The sequence below is a fragment of the Physella acuta genome, unplaced genomic scaffold, assembly GCF_028476545.2.
Source record: "Physella acuta isolate Inbredline_101_S28 unplaced genomic scaffold, ASM2847654v3 ptg000017l, whole genome shotgun sequence".
In the NCBI taxonomy this organism is placed as follows: Eukaryota; Metazoa; Mollusca; class Gastropoda; family Physidae; genus Physella; species Physella acuta.
Window position 1 is genome coordinate 1,384,700 of NW_026731537.1, and position 24,568 is coordinate 1,409,267.

Below are 24,568 nucleotides of genomic sequence, written 5' to 3' on the forward strand. Positions count from 1 at the left end.
CAGAATGACCTATGACCCGGACTGACGTCAGATGACCTCCGTTAGAACACTATGGTTGGTAGGTAATAATACACTACAAGTTGTTTGGAAATGGGTCGGGTGTCACCCCCCCCCCCCCAGAGGCGTAGCGACCCTTCCCGGGGACAAACTTTCAATTTTCGATTTGCACCCCCCCCCCCCCAAACTTTCGATTTCCACGTCTTAAAAGACTATTTAACACTCGAATTAATTAAGATGAATTATCATTTTTCTCTATTTTGCTATTTTTTGCCTTTGTGTTACCCCCCTAAATGGTGTCACCAATTGCGGTCCGCACCCCCCTCGCTACGCCACTGATTGGGCGTCAGGGTAGCTTGTTGATTCAATGGTCATACTGCACCAGACGAGATTTGAGAGACTGAAAACATGGGGTGACACATTTGTTAGCTCGCCCAAAATACCTGGCTAACGGGAATCTATTCCAGAGGAAAACAAAAAGACATTCCATACGACACGCGTTCTTCACAGCAGTAACACATGTACCGTTCTAAAATGTTATACATTGATGTATGGTACATGATCATACAGGCCTAGGTTCTGTGTCTGTCAGTAACGAAACAGATCAGCCAGGGGCCCGTGGTTATCAAGACAGAATGGCCCTCATACATACGCAGAATTTTTAGTAGGAGCGGCTATCAGAAGTAAGGGAAATTAGCGACTCCTTACATAGTTCTGAATGTTTGATTAAAGAAGATACTTTTAAAAAAAAATATCGTTTGTTTTTAACTCTAATTTTGTTTCTTGAAAGTGGAAACATACTTTTAGAATATTTGCTAATAATTTAAACGTAAGTTTACAGAAACATCTTGCATAAACGTCATCTAAATTGGTTACATTTAGAAAGCTGGATAGCTTCAATTCTTATCCTCATCCAGCTAGAGTTAATGACACAAGCTAGTATTATCTGCACCATCAGCAACTTGTTACGCTCTAATTTGTTTTACATTTTATGGGCTAGGTTTTTCATAGCTTTCTTTCACATAGGTTACATATTTTCATGGTTGTTGCGAAATTGACAAAGACTACAACTACAACCGCTCATATTTATGAGTGAAAAAAATACATGTCCTTATCACCATGACAGCAACACAACAGACAAATCAAACAAAAATGTGCCATTGCAAGAATTTTAATCAAAATGCAGAATTTACAAGTTAAAAAATTTTCCATTCATAATTTTGTTATAATTAAAAGGTTTTATTAGTTTAACTGCAGGAAATTATAGCTCAAAAGTATTAATCTAGGAATTATTGAAATGTACTGGGTAAGAAGTTTAAATTAGTATTCTATTTAATTAAGACTGTAAAATAAAAACAAGTTTAATAAAAATCATACAAAGTTGTATAAGAACTAGATCTACTGTTTTGTAAAAACTTTTTGGGCCTATAGTTTCACCTCAGCCCAACCTTTTCACCACTTGAATACAAAGCAGATGGAATTTGCTATTAAACAGAACTGAGCTTGGGTTCTTTAATCAAAGGCAGATCTAATTGCCACCTCTCAGACGAAGCACCAGATGAAGGGTTGACTCTTTCTGAATGTTGTAATCTGACAGAGTGCGACCATCCTCTAGCTGTTTGCCAGCAAAGATCAGACGCTGTTGATCTGGGGGAATGCCTTCTTTGTCTTGGATTTTGGCCTTGACATTTTCAATGGTGTCTGATGGTTCAACCTCAAGGGTGATGGTTTTGCCAGTGAGGGTCTTCACGAAGATTTGCATACCACCTCTCAGACGAAGCACCAGATGAAGGGTTGATTCTTTCTGAATGTTGTAATCTGACAGAGTGCGACCATCTTCAAGCTGTTTGCCAGCAAAGATCAGACGCTGTTGATCTGGGGGAATGCCTTCTTTGTCTTGGATTTTGGCCTTGACATTTTCAATGGTGTCTGATGGTTCAACCTCAAGGGTGATGGTTTTGCCAGTGAGGGTCTTCACGAAGATTTGCATACCACCTCTCAGACGAAGCACCAGATGAAGGGTTGATTCTTTCTGAATGTTGTAATCTGACAGAGTGCGACCATCTTCAAGCTGTTTGCCAGCAAAGATCAGACGCTGTTGATCTGGGGGAATGCCTTCTTTGTCTTGGATTTTGGCCTTGACATTTTCAATGGTGTCTGATGGTTCAACCTCAAGGGTGATGGTTTTGCCAGTGAGGGTCTTCACGAAGATTTGCATACCACCTCTCAGACGAAGCACCAGATGAAGGGTTGATTCTTTCTGAATGTTGTAATCTGACAGAGTGCGACCATCTTCAAGCTGTTTGCCAGCAAAGATCAGACGCTGTTGATCTGGGGGAATGCCTTCTTTGTCTTGGATTTTGGCCTTGACATTTTCAATGGTGTCTGATGGTTCAACCTCAAGGGTGATGGTTTTGCCAGTGAGGGTCTTCACGAAGATTTGCATACCACCTCTCAGACGAAGCACCAGATGAAGGGTTGATTCTTTCTGAATGTTGTAATCTGACAGAGTGCGACCATCTTCAAGCTGTTTGCCAGCAAAGATCAGACGCTGTTGATCTGGGGGAATGCCTTCTTTGTCTTGGATTTTGGCCTTGACATTTTCAATGGTGTCTGATGGTTCAACCTCAAGGGTGATGGTTTTGCCAGTGAGGGTCTTCACGAAGATTTGCATACCACCTCTCAGACGAAGCACCAGATGAAGGGTTGATTCTTTCTGAATGTTGTAATCTGACAGAGTGCGACCATCTTCAAGCTGTTTGCCAGCAAAGATCAGACGCTGTTGATCTGGGGGAATGCCTTCTTTGTCTTGGATTTTGGCCTTGACATTTTCAATGGTGTCTGATGGTTCAACCTCAAGGGTGATGGTTTTGCCAGTGAGGGTCTTCACGAAGATTTGCATACCACCTCTCAGACGAAGCACCAGATGAAGGGTTGATTCTTTCTGAATGTTGTAATCTGACAGAGTGCGACCATCTTCAAGCTGTTTGCCAGCAAAGATCAGACGCTGTTGATCTGGGGGAATGCCTTCTTTGTCTTGGATTTTGGCCTTGACATTTTCAATGGTGTCTGATGGTTCAACCTCAAGGGTGATGGTTTTGCCAGTGAGGGTCTTCACGAAGATTTGCATACCACCTCTCAGACGAAGCACCAGATGAAGGGTTGATTCTTTCTGAATGTTGTAATCTGACAGAGTGCGACCATCCTCAAGCTGTTTGCCAGCAAAGATCAGACGCTGTTGATCTGGGGGAATGCCTTCTTTGTCTTGGATTTTGGCCTTGACATTTTCAATGGTGTCTGATGGTTCAACCTCAAGGGTGATGGTTTTGCCAGTGAGGGTCTTCACGAAGATTTGCATACCACCTCTCAGACGAAGCACCAGATGAAGGGTTGATTCTTTCTGAATGTTGTAATCTGACAGAGTGCGACCATCCTCAAGCTGTTTGCCAGCAAAGATCAGACGCTGTTGATCTGGGGGAATGCCTTCTTTGTCTTGGATTTTGGCCTTGACATTTTCAATGGTGTCTGATGGTTCAACCTCAAGGGTGATGGTTTTGCCAGTGAGGGTCTTCACGAAGATTTGCATACCACCTCTCAGACGAAGCACCAGATGAAGGGTTGATTCTTTCTGAATGTTGTAATCTGACAGAGTGCGACCATCTTCAAGCTGTTTGCCAGCAAAGATCAGACGCTGTTGATCTGGGGGAATGCCTTCTTTGTCTTGGATTTTGGCCTTGACATTTTCAATGGTGTCTGATGGTTCAACCTCAAGGGTGATGGTTTTGCCAGTGAGGGTCTTCACGAAGATTTGCATACCACCTCTCAGACGAAGCACCAGATGAAGGGTTGATTCTTTCTGAATGTTGTAATCTGACAGAGTGCGACCATCCTCAAGCTGTTTGCCAGCAAAGATCAGACGCTGTTGATCTGGGGGAATGCCTTCTTTGTCTTGGATTTTGGCCTTGACATTTTCAATGGTGTCTGATGGTTCAACCTCAAGGGTGATGGTTTTGCCAGTGAGGGTCTTCACGAAGATTTGCATACCACCTCTCAGACGAAGCACCAGATGAAGGGTTGATTCTTTCTGAATGTTGTAATCTGACAGAGTGCGACCATCCTCAAGCTGTTTGCCAGCAAAGATCAGACGCTGTTGATCTGGGGGAATGCCTTCTTTGTCTTGGATTTTGGCCTTGACATTTTCAATGGTGTCTGATGGTTCAACCTCAAGGGTGATGGTTTTGCCAGTGAGGGTCTTCACGAAGATTTGCATACCACCTCTCAGACGAAGCACCAGATGAAGGGTTGATTCTTTCTGAATGTTGTAATCTGACAGAGTGCGACCATCTTCAAGCTGTTTGCCAGCAAAGATCAGACGCTGTTGATCTGGGGGAATGCCTTCTTTGTCTTGGATTTTGGCCTTGACATTTTCAATGGTGTCTGATGGTTCAACCTCAAGGGTGATGGTTTTGCCAGTGAGGGTCTTCACGAAGATTTGCATACCACCTCTCAGACGAAGCACCAGATGAAGGGTTGATTCTTTCTGAATGTTGTAATCTGACAGAGTGCGACCATCCTCAAGCTGTTTGCCAGCAAAGATCAGACGCTGTTGATCTGGGGGAATGCCTTCTTTGTCTTGGATTTTGGCCTTGACATTTTCAATGGTGTCTGATGGTTCAACCTCAAGGGTGATGGTTTTGCCAGTGAGGGTCTTCACAAAGATTTGCATGCCTGTGACAAAAAAGGAATACACATTACTTTACATCATATGTTTAGGTAATATTTTACATAGTATATGTGCATGTTGCATTTCAAGCTTTAATGATGTTTCACTTAAGAAGAGGAATGATAACTGTTTTTCTACATACTATCAGTCTTGATAAAAATTAGTAGTAAAATTTGGGAAAAAATTAACCTATGTTATGATTGTCTAATCACTCATCACCTAAATTTGTAGATGATACTCAAAATGATTACATTTACTAGATCTACTACAAAACACTAGGTCCAGAGCGCTAGAAATGTGCCCTCTACTCTAGTCCATAGGCTGTACATTGATATTAATTATAATTAATTTTTAAGTCACAAACCACTGGTTGTGATTACATTACTGACTTCTACAGAAAAGCATGAGCCTTACTGAATCAACACTTTAAGTAATGCTCGTTAAAATTGAAGTGGATTTTACAATGTTTATTTCAATTTAATACTTTGTAATAGGCCATAGTTAAAAAGTATAGTTAAAAAGTATAAAATGCCTTGTCAAGGAAGGCTTAATAATTAAACAATTAGGCCTCTGCTATCTGTAGAAAGGTCTAGATCTAGAATCTAGCTCTAGAATCCTAGGTCTCTAGATCTAGATTATTCTACTCTAGATACTCTAGATCTAGATCTAATTCAAATCTAATCTAGATTTAGAACTAGAGTCTAGATATCTAGATTCTAGAATCTAGATAGATCGGACTAGACCTAGAGGAGCTTACACTTTTCGGACACACATAGCGAAAAAACGCAACGTAAAAATTCCATGCGGTCTCATTCAGTAACCGCTTAACATAGAAAACAAAAAAAAGTATCATATCTATCCGCAACCATTCTACTTTAATAATGTGTGTGTCATTTTGTATTCATACGCATAGAACTTAAGCTATTCTTGTTATAGTGACTGGGGGGTCTTAACGTGTGTTCGAACACATGTAATACAGTTTTACATGTGTTCGGACACCTTTACCCGTCATCGGACATAGCACTTTTTGTTCATTTAGAATAATTTAAAGTCAATTTAATGAATAAAAACATATATTATATGCATGTATATTGTGTTATTGATTGTTTGTGAGGTAATGTTAATAGTATAAAACCTTTTTCCCACACTCCCAAAGTTCATCCCATTCAGCCATTGCGGCTCGCGCAGTACGCTGCTAAGCCAGCCAGGTCACATGATTCCCCCTCCTCTTTCGCATTCCACTGCCTTCTTGACCTTATTTTGACCCTTTCCCTTCAATAACCAGCCCCTTTTATGCTCTAAATTCTTATTTAGTAATATTTTTGTGTTGCTGTCCGCTCCCATGTAAGGCCAAATAAGTTAGCGAACACCCCTTTTTTATTGTTCAAGCACAAAAAAACCCATTAACCTTGACATTTACGATGTTCCATACATATAAAGAAGCTATTTATAGTGTAACCTTTTAGCTAAGCATTGATTGGTTCAAGTTTTGCCCCTAAGTCCAACCCTAGGTCACTTCATCGGGCTGGTGTAAAAATAGAAATGTGCGTACCATGCAACGTTAAAAAATTTCTAAAAATAATTCTTGAGAAAGGAAACGGAAGTACTTGACACGGAAGTGTTCATAAATGAACAGTTTACGTGCAGGCGCCGTGGTTTCGCGTGAGACATGCTAATTAAAGTTTCTATGAGCCAAAAACCGACGAAGTGTTCGGTCCTACGTAATTTTTGGTGTGTGTCCGAAAAGTGTAAACTCCTCTAGAATCTAGAATATTCTAGAAATGACTAGATTTCACTATATCTAGACATTCTAAATTCTAGATCGAGAATAATCTAGATAGATCTATCTAGATTTTCTAGATCTAGAGTCCTAGACTCTAGATTAAGTACAATAAGTAGATCTAGTAATAAGTAGATTTAATTCTAGACTCTAGAACTAGATTCCCTAGACCTGAATTTGGCCTGTTGAGTTTTTAGGCCTAGAATCTAGAATCTCTATAGTCCTATGCAGTATTTATTATCTAGAGTTAAATACTAGGGCAAGCTTACCCCCTCTGAGTCTGAGAACAAGATGAAGGGTTGATTCCTTCTGTATATTGTAGTCCGATAAAGTTCGTCCATCTTCAAGCTGCTTTCCGGCAAAAATCAACCTTTGTTGATCAGGAGGGATTCCTTCTTTGTCTTGTATTTTAGCTTTGACATTTTCAATGGTGTCTGATGGTTCTACTTCAAGCGTGATTGTTTTACCAGTCAGTGTTTTAACGAAGATCTGCATATTGGTGCTGTAATATTATATGCTAGGATAAAGAAGACGTTGGACAAAATGTCGCTCGCAGTTTAATTCTGGCAGGATAAGTTTGTAATCAATAACGTAGTTCAAGGTGGTGAAATGCGTTTTTATAAATGAGCCTAGATACGTCACATGAAATGTAGGCCTAAACAAGCAATGATTGGTCAAATAGGAATATAAATATTATTACGTCATACTTATTAATAAATGAGGTTTAAAAATACATATTGATACCTTATTAGAAGTTAAAGTAGGCGTTAAGTATTTACCTTTACGATTATTGTATATGTCAATAGTTATATCACTATTTCTTCACGCATTTCACAATATTTAGGAGAACTTTTTTTCTTTGCGGACTAACATCACCAAAAAAACAGCTTACGCAAGCAGCCAACTACGGAGATAGCCTAGCCCAACTTAGCAACAGCTTGGTACTGGTTGGTAGGATGGGCTGTAATATTTTCAATCGCTACAAACACAGTAGAGACTGTCTATCAATCTAGGTCTAGGAATTGCGGTATCTATAAGGCAGATGCGTCAAACACCTATGATCTCATACATCCACTTAATTGAGCCTTTTAATTGTTGCTTGAATTTACATAGGCTTGGTGAAAACCAATTAGTATAATTTATGTATTTTTAACTAGATCTACGTACTTTGGTAGTTAGTCTAGATTTAGAGAATAGTAGTTGTAGTCTTATTGTTTTCCCAGACCTAAAATGCATGTATTTGTGTACACCTGATATTGTGTTGTGTACGGATGGATGTGGGATGTTTACGGCTGAATGTGGGTCAAGTGGTGTACGGCTGAGTGTGGATCTTTTGTGGACGGCTGATTTGGGCCTTGGGCAGTGTTTCTTTTAGACTTTTTTTCTCCGGGGGGGGGGGGAATTAGAAATTTTCGGGGGGGGGGGGGTCGCCTCCCTCCCCCCCCCCCCCCCCGAAGAGATGTCTGGAAGAAACTCTGGCCTTATAAGTGTCAAGAGGTATTCTTATTTTTTAATTTGTTTAAATTCATTCACTGATACTCTTCGAACCTGACAAGGTCATCCAGCCAGAGGCGTAGCGACCCATTCTTGAGCCCAGGGGCGAACGATCAATTTTTGCCCCCATCCCATTTAAAACACTATTTATGTAGAAAACAGTTAAATCAGTCTTGAAAGTCAAGCAGTAGTTTTTATTTATTTTAACTGTGTATAATTCAGCAATGAAGCTCAGAATGTTCTTTTATTTTCTGCCCTGTTTGGCGCCCCCTTAGGTTAAGCACCCGGGCAGCCACCCCACACACCCTCCCCTAGCTACGCCTCTGATCAGGCCACAGGAGTACAATAATAAACATTTGGGAGGTCGATTACGCATTCTGCTTAGCTTAAAAACTGACGTACGCACAATGACTTACATCAGCTCTAAAAAAAAACAAAAAAACAACCAACCTCATTTTTAATATGAGTCAGTATGTTTATTAATAAACCACATAAATAAGCCATTTGGATATCGTGGCATTTTGAAAAAAAGACTCTGCTTTCAATGTCCAATGTTACTGCTTGTCTTTTTGTCTTATAGTATAGTCTTTAACCATATTGTTGTGCGCTGACGAAGACCTTCGAAACTTTCAACTCTCACAAAAGAGATGTTAACTCTAGCGATCGTAATATATCACTCACACAAAGATGTTAACCCTAGCATTCGTAATATATCACTCTCACAAAGGAGATGTTAACCCTAGCATTCGTAATATATCACTCACACAAAGGAGATGTTAACTCTAGCAATAGTGATATATTACTCTCACAAAGGAGATGTTAACCCTAGCATTCGTAATATATCACTCACACAAAGGAGATGTTAACTCTAGCAATAGTGATATATCACTCACACAAAGGAGATGTTAACTCTAGCAATAGTGATATATCACTCACACAAAGGAGATATTCGCCGGTTGATTTACATGCTTATAGCCCTAGTTATACGATATTTGTTGAGGATTTCTAGGCTAAAGGGTGCACATAGAGGCTCTTAAATTTGTTTCCACATTAGAGTATGGTTGCATAGGCTCTTTGTTTCTGTATTAGATGGTGTACGTGTAAGCCTTTGTTTTATATTAGATGGTGCATTCAATGATATGAAAGGCCAGTCTTGTAATATTGTGTACATCTTACAGTGTTTCTTTTTAATGCATTCCTCCGGAGGAAAGGGGAGGGGCAGTCCTCACAGGAGCACATCTACCCCCCCCCCCCCCCTCACAGACGAAAAAAAAATTAAGGCCGTACATTATATACAACATAATATATTAATATGCCAGTCCCCCCCCCCCCCCCTCTCACCCCGGATACAGTCTGAAAGAAACCCATTTTCCTGTTGATGCGTAGGCCCTAAATGTCGGCCATTATCGAATTTTATTGATGTACGAACGCTTTTTGAGAGTCTAACCTAAACGTGTAGGACAGTAAATCAAATGTAGGATTTTGTTTGCCTATGGTAAAGTGTGGTAGTCAATGCATACAAAATAACTCTCTTCAACATTTTAGCTTGGTTACTAGACTCTAAAACTAAAACAAATTTTAAAAATAAAACAAATAGCCTAGATCTGGGTCTAGACTATATGGGGCTTAATATATACCTACTAACTACTATATAAAAACTATTTAGAAAATAAAACATTTATTTTTTTTGTTAAAATCATCGATGGCCAAAATGTGTAAACCTTCACTGGCATAAGAGTGGTAGATCTAGATTTCCATTTCACGAGTTGTCAAGTTTTATAGCAGCCTGCCGATATGCAATGCATAGGTTAAAGGTCATAGGGCAAGGCCTCTTATAGTGTGTTACATTTAATGGAACAGGAGTAATAATAGATCTATCTATAACCCACGTGTGTCGCGCGTAAAATGTCTAGTCTAATGTGTAATTTATATAATGATCTAGATCTATAATCTATAAGTCTAGAATATTTTATTTATATTTTCAATATTTGTAATAAGGTTTTAGACGTCTAGTTAGTTAATAGTTAGTAAGTACTAGATCTAGAGTCTAGTAGTAGATCTAGTAGTAGTTAGATCTATCTACTGTATCTAGATTTACTAGATCTAGATCTAGATTTCTATATTAATTAATAATTAGTAGATTTAGATATCTGACAATATCTATAATTATAATTAGTTAATAATTAATCGGTAATCTATCGTTTTGGGTACGTAAAATCGCCCGCGACTTGTAATGTGAAAAACAGGTGACTCCTTAAATTTTAATAATTATTTCACATGTTGATGAGGATTTAGAATCTATGTTTTAAAAAGTTCAAAAATGTTTCCTTGTTTCATTTAATTATTAATGTAGATCTAGATTCTACCTGTTTTCAAACAATTGAATTAAAACTTTTCAGTAATAAATGAAGACTAGCGATAAATCTTTATCCCCCTCAAAATGTGAAATAATTAAAATTTATTAAGGAGTCACTTGTTTTTCACATTACGTCGCGGGCGATTTTACGTAGGGCCTACCTAAAACGATAGATTACCTAATTTTTTTAGTAGGTCTACGCCAAATTAATTGAAATTAATTAGGCCCCTTATAATAGTTTTTAGTCTGTAGGATAGGCCTATTATTTATTATTATTTTTATAGGCTAATTTAATTAATTAGGCCAATTAATCCAATTATTAGAGTTTAGAGAGGGCTATGAACTATGAAATATGAAAACTTTCTAACATTGATATTAAATAATAATTAGGCCTATAGAAATAATAATAAATAATAGGCCTATAGACTAATATAAGACCTATTAAAAACAGGCCTATATACTATATATAGTATATTGTATATTACTATTGATTTGTAATAGGCTAATTAATTTCAATTATGAATTAATTTGGCGTCCTAAAAAAAATATAGGGCCTAACTAGTTCAACTAATTGCCTGTAATTAGGTGTTATTTTAAGCCCCTGAGGCCTTTATTAACAATTAATGATTTATTACAATTTATATCATTGAAGGCCTATTGTTTTACTACTTAGTAAAATTATTAGATCTAGGTACTAATATGATTTATTAGTAACAATTAAATAATTAGGCTACTAGTACTATAAGTCTCAGACCTTATCAGTTAATGAATTAGGGATCATTATACAACTAGGCCTTAGTTAATTTGTAGCCTGATTAGTAATATAGCTATATATTTTTTACTATATAATAATACTATAATTGACACTTTCCAGGCCAGGTAGTCTAGAAATATTTGGAATGAAATCTGGCAAAATAGTAATAAGACCTACAATGCAGTTGGTTAACCATTATCAGTCTAATTAAAATAAGTAAAAGTGTAATCCAAGATCCAATTAAGCTTTAGTCTTGTTTCGAAAATATTATATTAAGGTGAATTAAGAATTTTTATTTAATAAAGTCAAGTAGGCCTACTAGATTTAAATAAATCTATACTTTATACTAGTATTTTTATGTTTAGTTTTTTTTTGTTACAGCCAGGGTGATTAACTTTTTAGGCTAGATAAACCTATATCTTATATGACTATTTTTTAAGGCAATATCCAAATTATTAAATTAATGGATCTTATAATACCATAGGCTCTAGAAGTGGCATATTCAGGGAGTTGTTGCTATTGGTAACAGTGTTATCATGTCACTTCATATTAACTGGTTCAAATTTTTGAATGAAAAAAAAAATAATTTTACAATTCAAAATACTGTATAAGCCTGTCTTTTAAGTTAAAATTATAATTATAAAACAAAAAGCAAGAACAATAATATTTATTTATTGAGCTCATACTTCTGAAGCAGTGAGTTCATTAAAACTTTCCAGAAACACTTGTCTCGAATGACATTGCAAGAATATCTATTTTTTTAGTCTAATTATACATTAGATTAGTCATTAAGTAGGCTATACATTAAAAGATTACTGAATTAATAAAAGGGAGATAACAAGATTAATTATTAGCCATCCTTCAAGCAGCTAGCCAAAAGTGGTGAACTGCTGTTCACAGCTGGTTGGTTTCATGACAATAAGTTGACCACATGCTTGCTTTCTTTATTAAAAGCATAGCTCACTTGCAAGTTTATTCTGTTATTTTAAATTTTTTTAAAGCATTTAAAAGCTCATTGTTACAAAGTTTTTAAAAAATATATAGATCTAGGTCCTATATTTGTATTATTCTTTACGTAATGATTTATTTGTGAAGTCAATTGTGATTTAATTGCTTACTTATCTCATTTTTTAGTCATGCTAGTATCAGTTATCTTACTAAGATTAAGAAATTCAATCTGCATAATTAAAAAGAAAAATTCTAATAATTTTATCTTTTACTAAACAGTTGACTATTTTCTTTAAGGATTGGCAGATGAAAAAGTTAATGAAAACCAACTAGTCAAGTATCAGGTAGGCAAATCAGGTGATCTTTGTGCATGTAGGCTAATCAGGTGATCTATGTGCATGTACACAACACTTATGTAGTATGTTTATTTTAATTGTCTATGAGAAAAAGAAGAGATTAAATGATGGGAAAAAAACAGTTAGCCGTAAATACGACAGGTGAAGAAGAGTTGACTTGTTTCTAACCAACCTTTTCCTCCCACATTTTCAATTTAAAATGAACTGTGTAGTTAAAGAAGTCAACAGACTAGCTTTTTTTTGTTGCTAAAAATCTGATCAGATAACATTCATGGTCATTGACCTCGATAATGTTTTTAATACACAAACTTGTATTGTGATTGTGAAGCAGCACTTGTTATTTTGTCTGTACAACTGCCACATGATGGGTAATGTAGCTAATCTAATGAAGGAGACAGGAATGCCACTTGCCATTGTCCTGGCCACACTTGACTTGCCTTCATGGGCTTTTTTCAAATTTGCTGAAGTTATCATAGGAGTAGTAAGTTACTGTTATTAAAGTACTAGGTGCAGTGTTTGTGTAGATTTATGCTTAGGAGAATAGACAGTGTTTGACATGGGTGTATGTTTTAGCATAGGATCAATAGGTATTGGACCACCAGGTACAACCTGTATTGGACCACCAGGTACAACCTGTATTGGACCACCACCAGGTACAACCTGTATTGGACCACCACCAGGTACAACCTGTATTGGACCACCACCAGGTACAACCTGTATTGGACCACAACCAGGTACAACCTGTATTGGACCACCACTAGGTACAACCTGTATTGGAACACCAGGTACAACCTGTATTGGACCACAACCAGGTACAACCTGTATTGGACCACCACCAGGTACAACCTGTATTGGACCACCACCAGGTACAACATGTATTGGACCACCACCAGGCACAACCTGTATTGGACCACCAGGTACAATCTGTATTGGACCACCACCAGGTACAACCTGTATTGGACCACCACTAGGTACAACCTGTATTGGACCACCAGGTACAACCATGTATTGGACCACCAGGTACAACCTGTATTGGACCACCAGGTACAACCTGTATTGGACCACCAGGTACAACCTGTATTGGACCACCAGGTACAACCTGTATTGGACCACCAGGTACAACCTGTATTAAACCACCACTAGGTACAACCTGCATTGGACCACCGCCAGTTACAACATGGATTGGACCACCAGGTACAACCTGTATTGGACCACCAGGTACAACCTGTATTGGACCACCAGGTACAACCTGTATTGGACCACCAGGTACAACCTGTATTGGACCACCACCAGGTACAACCTGTATTAAACCACCACCAGGTACAACCTGCATTGGACCACCGCCAGTTACAACATGGATTGGACCACCAGGTACAACCAGTATTGGACCACCACCATGTACAACATGTATTGGACCACTAGGTACAACTTGTATTGGACCACCAGGTACAACCTGTATTGGACCACCAGGTACAACCTGTATTGGACCACAACCAGGTACAACCTGTATTGGACCACCACCAGGTACAACCTGTAATGTACCACCAGGTACAACCTGTATTGGAACACTAGGTACAACCTGTATAAACTGTATTGGACCACCTGGTACAACCTGTATTGGACCACCACCAGGTACAACCTGCATTGGACCACCGCCAGTTACAACATGGATTGGACCACCAGGTACAACCAGTATTGGACCACCACCATGTACAACATGTATTGGACCACTAGGTACAACTTGTATTGGACCACCAGGTACAACCTGTATTGGACCACCAGGTACAACCTGTATTGGACCACAACCAGGTACAACCTGTATTGGACCACCACCAGGTACAACCTGTAATGTACCACCAGGTACAACCTGTATTGGAACACTAGGTACAACCTGTATAAACTGTATTGGACCACCTGGTACAACCTGTATTGGACCACCACCAGGTACAACCTGTATTGGACCACCAGGTACAACCTGTATTGGACCACCACCAGGTACAACCTGTATTGGACCACCACCAGGTACAACCTGTATTGGACCACCACCAGGTACAACCTGTATTGGACCACCACCAGGTACAACCTGTATTGGACCACCACCAGGTACAACCTGTAATGTACCACCAGGTACAACCTGTATTGGACCACCAGGTACAACCTGTATTGAACCACCACCAGGTACAACCTGTATTGGACCACCACTAGGTACAACCTGTATTGGACCACCAGGTACAACCATGTATTGGACCACCAAGTACAACCTGTATTGGACCACCAGGTACAACCTGTATTGGACCACCAGGTACAACCTGTATTGGACCACCAGGTACAACCTGTATTAAACCACCACCAGGTACAACCTGCATTGGACCACCACTAGGTACAACCTGTATTGGACCACCAGGTACAACCTGTATTGGACCACCAGGTACAACCTGTATTGGACCACAACCAGGTACAACCTGTATTGGACCACCACCAGGTACAACCTGTAATGTACCACCAGGTACAACCTGTATTGGACCACTAGTTACAACCTGAATAAACTGTATTGGACCACCTGGTACAACCTGTATTGGACCACCACTAGGTACAACCTGTATTGGACCACCACCAGGTACAACCTGTATTGGACCACCACCAGGTACAACCTGTATTGGACCACCACCAGGTACAACCTGTATTGGACCACCACCAGGTACAACCTGTAATGTACCACCAGGTACAACCTGTATTGGACCACTAGGTACAACCTGTATTGGACCACCACTAGGTACAACCTGTATTGGACCACCACCAGGTACAACCTGTATTGGACCACCACCAGGTACAACCTGTATTGGACCACCACCAGGTACAACCTGTATTGGACCACCACCAGGTACAACCTGTATTGGACCACCACTAGGTACAACCTGTAATGTACCACCACCAGGTACAACCTGTATTGGACCACCACCAGGTACAACCTGTATTGGACCACCACCAGGTACAACCTGTATTGGACCACCAGGTACAACCTGTATTGGACCACCACCAGGTACAACCTGTATTGGACCACTAGGTACAACCTGTATTGGACCACCACCAGGTACAACCTGTATTGGACCACCACCAGGTACAACCTGTAATGTACCACCAGGTACAACCTGTATTGGACCACTAGGTACAACCTGTATTGTACCACCATGTACAACATGTATTGGACCACTAGGTACAACCTGTATTGGACCACCACCAGGTACAACCTGTATTGGACCACCAGGTACAACCTGTATTGGACCACCACCAGGTACAACCTGTATTGGACCACCACCAGGTACAACCTGTAATGTACCACCAGGTACAACCTGTATTGGACCACCAGGTACAACCTGTATTGGACCACCACCAGGTACAACCTGTATTGGACCACCACCAGGTACAACCTGTAATGTACCACCAGGTACAACCTGTATTGGACCACCAGGTACAACCTGTAATGTACCACCAGGTACAACCTGTATTGGACCACCACCAGGTACAACCTGTATTGGACCACCACCATGTACAACCTGTATTGGACCACCACCAGGTACAACCTGTATTGGACCACCACCAGGTAAAACCTGTATTGGACCACTAGGTACAACCTGTATTGGACCACCAGGTACAACCTGTATTGGACCACCAGGTACAACCTGTATTGGACCACCACTAGGTACAACCTGTATTGGACCACCACCAGGTACAACCTGTATTGGACCACCGCCAGGTACAATCTGTATTGGACCACCAGGTACAACCTGTATTGGACCACTAGGTACAACCTGTATTGGACCACCACCAGGTACAACCTGTATTGGACCACAACCAGGTACAACCTGTATTGGACCACCACCAGGTACAACCTGTAATGTACCACCACCAGGTACAACCTGTAATGTACCACCACCAGGTACAACCTGTAATGTACCACCACCAGGTACAACCTGTATTGGACCACTAGGTACAACCTGTATTGGACCACCAGGTACAACCTGTATTGGACCACCAGGTACAACCTGTATTGGACCACCACCATGTACAACCTGTATTGGACCACCAGGTACAACCTGTATTGGACCACCAGGTACAACCTGTATTGGACCACCACCAGGTACAACCTGTATTGGACCACCACCAGGTACAACCTGTATTGGACCACTAGGTACAACCTGTATTGGACCACCAGGTACAACCTGTATTGGACCACCAGGTACAACCTGTATTGGACCACCACCAGGTACAACCTGTAATGTACCACCAGGTACAACCTGTATTGGACCACCACCAGGTACAACCTGTAATGTACCACCAGGTACAACCTGTATTGGACCACCAGGTACAACCTGTATTGGACCACTAGGTACAACCTGTATTGGACCACCACCAGGTACAACCTGTATTGGACCACCAGGTACAACCTGTATTGGACCACCAGGTACAACCTGTATTGGACCACCAGGTACAACCTGTATTGGACCACCACTAGGTACAACCTGTATTGGACCACCACCAGGTACAACCTGTATTAGACCACCAGGTGCAACCATGTATTGGACCACTCATGTTGCTTAAGATTGCTGGCATAGTTAGCTATTTAAAGTCTCCACATCATGAATAGAGAATTCACCCGTTTTATAAGAGTCTAACCCTAGGTCACAAAGGTTTATGCTCAAGCTTCAAGCTAACAATTTCTACAATTACTGAATTGCCACACCCCCCCCCCCACCCCCCATCCCAACCAGCAGACAACAGCTGGCTCCACTCCAAAGAATATTCAACTTTAAGTTCACACGAACTGGTGAAAACTGATGCAATTTTGTCATGGGCCATTGATAAATGGTGTAGAATGTTTAAGCTAGGTCTATAATAACTGGTGGATGTAAGATTCAGGATTTAAACAATATATTTGCTTGTAATAACTCATGTTATTGTGTGTGATACACGAATACACAGGCCTGTAATAACTCATGTAATTGTGTGTGTTACATGAATACATAGGCCTGCTAAGTGTAATAACTCATGTAATTGTGTGTGTAATACACATGCCTGTAATAACTCATGTAATTGTGTGTGATACACGAATACACAGGCCTGTAAAGTGTAATAACTCATGTAATTGTGTGTGTAATACACATGCCTGTAATAACTCATGTAATTGTGTGTGTAATACACATGCCTGTAATAACTCATGTAATTGTGTGTGATACACGAATACACAGGCCTGTAATAGGCCTAACTCATGTTTTGCTCAGCCCGAGGTTAATGATTCTGTCATCACCAGGTTTGACGAGTGTCCCGTCACGTTAGGCGTACTTTAAAAAATAAACGGGCTGTAGCCTAACCCTATAGCTAGAAAGTCTTAGAAAGTTACATATTTTAACGCCGTATCACCAAAAGACTAACATTAAATACATCTACATTTATTCCCACGTGTGCTAGACAAACAGAAAAACATAATTGATATGATGGACGGGACTTGGTATGACGACTGATACAATATAACGAGGGAAGGGAATCAAATATTTCTTGATGGTAGGACGGGGGTCCGTTCAAATCAGGTCCTGTCTACCCAGTCGCTAGCTATGTAAAGTTTGTCGGCATCCTACATTTGGATGGCAGCAGAGCGTGAGGTTGTTCATACGAGCAAAAAAAAAAAAAGCTTTCAGTTCTTTGTGCAGTTCGCCTAGGGTCTACTTTTTAAAACTAATCACTGATGCGTCACATTAAAATAAACCAGTTTTTTTTAAATGATCCCCCCCCCCCCCCCCCAACGGTACTAACGTCGTCAGTAATTTACTCGCACTGTGATTTCTCCATGATTTGTGTTTTGTCTACAGTCTACACGACACGATGTTATGATTGGTTCTGTTGTCTACACCACAAACACGATGTTATGATTGGTTTAGTTGGCCGGACCGTGTGAACACTGCTCGAATAGTCGAGGATTGTCTCCCCCCCCCCCCACCTCCCATTCGGCCAGGCGAGGACAGTCACCCCTACAGTACAGCACCGCGAATAAGTTGTTGTGTCGGCTGTCATTTCTCTCTGGACTTTCTGACGTGCAACTGTGGATTGGACTTATCACTAAACTCTGGTTAGTTTATCAGCTACCCTAAGGAAATGAACGTGCTGGTTAGTTGGTTTATCAGCTACCCTAAGGAAACGGTTAGTTTATCAGCTACCCTAAGGAAACGGTTAGTTTATCAGCTACCCTAAGAAAACGAACGTGTTGGTTAGTTAGTTTATCAGCTACCCTAAGGAAATGGTTTATCAGCTACCCTAAGGAAACGAACTTGTTCTCGTACATAGTTTGTCGTGCCTCATATTAATATACATTCGGCCGTTGGCTTAAGGCAATAACGCTGGTTATTCAACATGGTCTGTGCTTCATGTTTTGGAAAATATAGCAAAAGGGACAGATCTTTTCTAGATCTATATTTAGTTTCGCCGGAGTATTTAAAGTTTTAATTGTAGACCTAATAGTATTCGAAAAGGCAAATATTTATGGCTTAAAAATTTGGATGGACGTTTGTGTGATAGTTAGTTAGTATCAGACAGTTTAAAAAAAAAAAAACTTTCGTGAGGCTTTGTGTGCATGTTCAGCATTTGCTTTGAGCAGACTTTAGCGTAAGTGGAACTAAACTAGCAGTCTAAACTTGTCTTTCAGCCTTTGAAAATGTTGGAGCTGATGATTGCCCTGGTGACCCTCCTGCCCCTGACGTCTGCACGGCTCGACTCTCTGAAGACTGTGGACGACTATCTGAACATCTGTCTGGACGGCAGGAATCACAAGTCTGCACCTGGGCCGGAGAATGAGCTGCTCACACAGGTAAATATTGGACTAAGGTTTTAACATACAACTCTTTATTGGGTTCAGGTATATCTAGTACTACTGTACACTTTCTGATCTAGTACTACTGTACACTTTCTGATCTAGTACTACTGTACACTTTCTGATCTAGTACTACTGTACACTTTCTGATCTAGTACTACTGTACACTCTGTGATCTAGTACTACTGTACACTGTGTGATCTAGTATTGCTTTACACTGTGTGATCTAGTAGTGCTTTACACTGTGTGATCTAGTAGTGCTTTACACTGTGTGATCTAGTAGTGCTTTACACTGTGTGATCTAGTAGTGCTTTACACTGTGTGATCTAGTAGTGCTTTACACTGTGTGATCTAGTAGTGCTTTACACTGTGTGATCTAGTAGTGCTTTACACTGTGTGATCTAGTAGTGCTTTACACTGTGTGATCTAGTAGTGCTTTACACTGTGTGATCTAGTAGTGCTTTACACTGTGTGATCTAGTAGTGCTTTACACTGTGTGATCTAGTAGTGCTTTACACTGTGTGATCTAGTAGTGCTTTACACTGTGTGATCTAGTAGTGCTTTACACTGTGTGATCTAGTAGTGCTTTACACTGTGTGATCTAGTAGTGCTTTACACTGTGTGATCTAGTAGTGCTTTACACTGTGTGATCTAGTAGTGCTTTATACTGTGTGATCTAGTAGTGCTTTACACTGTGTGATCTAGTAGTGCTTTACACTGTGTGATCTAGTAGTGCTTTACACTGTGTGATCTAGTAGTGCTTTACACTGTGTGATCTAGTAGTGCTTTACACTGTGTGATCTAGTAGTGCTTTACACTGTGTGATCTAGTAGTGCTTTACACTGTGTGATCTAGTAGTGCTTTACACTGTGATCTAGTAGTGCTTTACACTGTGTGATCTAGTAGTGCTTTACACTGTGTGATCTAGTAGTGCTTTACACTGTGTGATCTAGTAGTGCTTTACACTGAGTGATCTAGTAGTGCTTTACACTGTGTGATCTAGTAGTGCTTTACACTGTGTGATCTAGTAGTGCTTTACACTGTGTGATCTAGTAGTGCTTTACACTGTGTGATCTAGTAGTGCTTTACACTGTGTGATCTAGTAGTGCTTTACACTGTGTGATCTAGTAGTGCTTTACACTGTGTGATCTAGTAGTGCTTTACACTGTGTGATCTAGTAGTGCTTTACACTGTGTGATCTAGTAGTGCTTTACACTGTGTGATCTAGTAGTGCTTTACACTGTGTGATCTAGTAGTGCTTTACACTGTGTGATCTAGTAGTGCTTTACACTGTGTGATCTAGTAGTGCTTTACACTGTGTGATCTAGTAGTGCTTTACACTGTGTGATCTAGTAGTGCTTTACACTGTGTGATCTAGTAGTGCTTTACACTGTGTGATCTAGTAGTGCTTTACACTGTGTGATCTAGTAGTGCTTTACACTGTGTGATCTAGTAGTGCTTTACACTGTGTGATCTAGTAGTGCTTTACACTGTGTGATCTAGTAGTGCTTTACACTGTGTGATCTAGTAGTGCTTTACACTGTGTGATCTAGTAGTGCTTTACACTGTGTGATCTAGTAGTGCTTTACACTGTGTGATCTAGTAGTGCTTTACACTGTGTGATCTAGTAGTGCTTTACACTGTGTGATCTAGTAGTGCTTTACACTGTGTGATCTAGTAGTGCTTTACACTGTGTGATCTAGTAGTGCTTTACACTGTGTGATCTAGTAGTGCTTTACACTGTGTGATCTAGTAGTGCTTTACACTGTGTGATCTAGTAGTGCTTTACACTGTGTGATCTAGTAGTGCTTTACACTGTGTGATCTAGTAGTGCTTTACACTGTGTGATCTAGTAGTGCTTTACACTGTGTGATCTAGTAGTGCTTTACACTGTGTGATCTAGTAGTGCTTTACACTGTGTGATCTAGTAGTGCTTTACACTGTGTGATCTAGTAGTGCTTTACACTGTGTGATCTAGTAGTGCTTTACACTGTGTGATCTAGTAGTGCTTTACACTGTGTGATCTAGTACTGCTTTACAATGTGTGATCTAGTACTGCTTTACAATGTGTGATCTAGTACTGCTTTACAATGTGTGATCTAGTACTGCTTTACAATGTATGATCTAGTACTGCTTTACAATGTATGATCTAGTACTGCTTTACTATGTATGATCTAGTACTGCTTTACAATGTATGATCTAGTACTGCTTTACAATGTATGATCTAGTACTGCTTTACAATGTATGATCTAGTACTGCTTTACAATGTATGATCTAGTACTGCTTTAAATATTAACCAAGTGACATTTTTGAAAACTAATTTTAAACACTTTTATTGATTTCTATGAGTAAAGAGTCCAACTTTCTGACCTTCTAGTACTGTAAGCCCTGGGCCAAGAGATCTTGCTGTTCCTCCAAAGTTGTCAAGGACATTGATACAAGCAGCAGCTGGTTGAACTTTAACTGGGATCACTGTCAGCAGCTGAGCCCCCAGTGTAGAGAGCAGTTCCTCATGGACCTGTGTTTCTACGAGTGTTCCCCTAATGTGGGCCCATGGCTGCAGCAGGCAAGGCATTTCTGATTTGGTGTTTCAATAAATGGCCTGGTAGATTTAATGTATCATCTGGATGTGTGCTCTCTAGCTAAAGTTAAATTAGTAGACAGTGGAGTTAAATTTATTAAAGTGTCTAAATTTGATTGTTATCTAGGATACTAGACAGATTTGTAAAGAAATATGTTGTGATGTTCCTGTCTAAATTTGGTTATCTAGGATACTAGAAAGATTCGTAAAGAAAGATTTCGTGATGTTCCTCTGTGCCAGCCAGTGTGTGACAGGTGGTGGGACGCCTGCAACAACGACTTCACCTGCACAGACAACTGGGCAGCTGGGTTTAATTGGTCCACAGGTAATTAGTTGCATATTTTGTAATTCATTTTGTTTGGCTATAATTGGTCACCAGAAGTACCTGCCTTTGATCTATTTTGTGAATCCTGCAATCATTATAACATGTAAAGTGATATAGACCTACGATCTAAAATAATATAGACCTACGATCTAAAATGATACACCTAACTTTATCATTTGACGGATTACTATTTCTTACTAGAATTAATATTGCCAACTTTGTACTTGTTTGCATGTTCTGTCGGGGATTTGAAAACTAGTCTTTAAAAAAAAAAGCTGATAGAGCTTAACTTTTTTCTGCAGGCATCAATACATGTCCAGAAGGAAACAAATGCCGTCCATTCCACCAGGTTTATTCTGGTGCCAACAACTTCTGTGAGACGGTGATGGGAAACTCATTTAAAGTAGTTCCTGAAACTGAAGACTGCTTCTATACCTGGTTCAGCCCCAATGAACCCAACCCCAATGAACCAGTGGCGAGAAAAAAGGCAGCCCAACTACTTGGCATTGGATATTCAGAAAATTCATCAGAAGTGAATGCAGTTTCCTGGCAAAGTTTTGTGTTTCTGATCTTGGGTGCAGTGATCTTTTGTTGACTTTGACTTGTTTGTTGAAATGTTTTTTTTTTTAAACTTTGGGCTGTTATTTTACATTGTTGATATTGAGCATATCACTACTTTTTGTTTCCTTGTTCATTATATGTTCGTGGCTAGATGTTATTTGGTGTCATTTTAGTGTCCATGACCATCTTTAAACAGAATTTGTAATTTATTAGCACTATTTACAGAATATCATAGAATTCTGTCATTTCATAGCACTTCAGAATTTCATTGATTTTGTGGAAGTTTAATAACACTAGGTTGTGTAGATTTCTTTTCTGATTGTCATTAAGGTAATTAACCAAGTATTTACTGGTTACTGTTTAAATTTTAAATATATTTAGCACGTGCATTATATTGATCAGGGAGTCTCAATGATCTCAGTTTGAGGACATTGTACTTTCCACGGACAGGTTTTGATAGACTTTACATTCTAATTAGTTTTGAGATGAATCTCTTCTATATATATTTACATGAAAAGTGTAACAAGGATGGGAAAATCGGCTGTTGATGGAAGTTTGCCTGCTGATAGTATCAGATTGACAATTTGGTGTTTTGAAGTTTTCATAGCTTTAAATGTTGAACTTGTCCAATTTGCTTCCTGGATACGTTTTACCATGTTAAATTTGTTTTACTAGCAGCTTGTTTCAGAATTTTTTGCTCATGTTGGCATTTTTTCTGTACCTCAATAGCTATTTATAGCCTTTCAATACTATAATATACTAGATTTAAAAGCAGGCTTATTATGAACAGGATCTCTCTCTATATATATATATCGTTCAGGGGACATAACCTATTGCAAATGTACTGGGGTGAGCACTAACAATTTCTTCACTGTCACCTCATTCTTTATTTTTGGGAACAGTTTTCAGTTTTTAAACTGAAGTTTGAGCAGGTGCAGTATTTAATTACATTAATTAACAGTATTTGATTAAGCCCTGCTGTAGCATGTTGACGTTTAACTGTTACATAATCAAAAGATATCAATTTATAGTGTCCTGCATTTTTGTCAAAGCTCTTGTTAAGTCCAACTTAACAGTGATTCCCACTTTAGCTATTTAAGACTTATAAGGATGACAGTTTAAACATTGCCTTCTGCCCTTTTAAACTGAACTTTTACTCACAATGTTCATTTTGACAAATACATTTAGCACTTGTCTACTTTCCTGTAATGTATGAACTTTGCTTGTCATAATAGGTTACACTGTGTGGTATTTAAATAAGTTAATTAAAAATATGTATTAGGTTTATTGCTATTGTTTACCTAGTATGGTTACTGCGTGTTTGTATAATTTTTTAGTTGTACATGTATCATCCACTAATCACCTTGACATCAACTTACTGTTTACATTCTAGTACCATACAAACTACAGCCAAACAGATGCAAGTATTCCAGAACCAGAACATCAGATTCCATTGATAGATGTGATATAGGTGTGTACAACTGTAAGAAATTGTTCCTAGACCTGCCTCAGGGCCTGCACTGTTCCTTGTGTTCACCAGTTGTTCTTTACAGCAGTCTGACTGCTGTGGGATATTTTACATGATTTTCTTTTTCACGTTTTTGCTTTACAAAATCTATTTGCATAATGATATAAAAATCTCGTCTTCCTGTTAAAATTTTCCTGTTTTGAAATTGTCTCCCTACCTGTGATTGCAGGGTGGGGTGAGTTAAAATTTAACATTAAAGCTGATTATCTAAAGCAGAGGTCTCCAAATTACGGCCCGCGGGCCGAATGCGGCCCGCGATGTCCTTTCATCTGGCCCGTGGAGGTCTTTTTGTCCACGGAAAAGTCG

The 24,568-nt window shown here is 39.4% G+C and overlaps 2 protein-coding genes across 8 annotated transcripts; one reads left to right on the forward strand and one right to left on the reverse strand.

The window, feature by feature from the left end:
* Window positions 1-1,152: 1,152 nt before the first annotated feature.
* On the reverse strand, window positions 1,153-7,133 carry LOC131937252 (polyubiquitin-C-like). Its single transcript, XM_059294533.1, is given in 4 exon segments — window positions 1,153-1,753; window positions 1,755-1,805; window positions 1,808-4,725; window positions 6,770-7,133. Coding segments are annotated over 4 exon segments (3,423 nt in total). The 5' UTR covers window positions 6,996-7,133; the 3' UTR covers window positions 1,153-1,525.
* A 301-nt stretch (window positions 7,134-7,434) lies between these two features.
* On the forward strand, window positions 7,435-24,008 carry LOC131937575 (folate receptor gamma). 7 transcript variants are annotated; one of them, XM_059295163.1, is made up of 6 exons: window positions 7,435-7,527; window positions 12,350-12,396; window positions 19,103-19,264; window positions 21,645-21,833; window positions 22,038-22,173; window positions 22,476-24,008. In XM_059295163.1, the coding sequence occupies exons 3-6, from the start codon at window positions 19,112-19,114 to the stop codon at window positions 22,766-22,768; spliced, it is 771 nt and encodes a 256-aa protein (XP_059151146.1). In that variant the 5' UTR covers window positions 7,435-7,527; window positions 12,350-12,396; window positions 19,103-19,111; the 3' UTR covers window positions 22,769-24,008. The 7 variants fall into 7 exon arrangements, with proteins under 7 accessions (XP_059151146.1, XP_059151116.1, XP_059151124.1 ...); XM_059295133.1 differs by lacking the exon at window positions 7,435-7,527 and adding an exon at window positions 9,856-9,883; XM_059295141.1 differs by lacking the exon at window positions 7,435-7,527 and adding an exon at window positions 9,900-9,915.
* The last annotated feature ends 560 nt before the right edge of the window (window positions 24,009-24,568 follow it).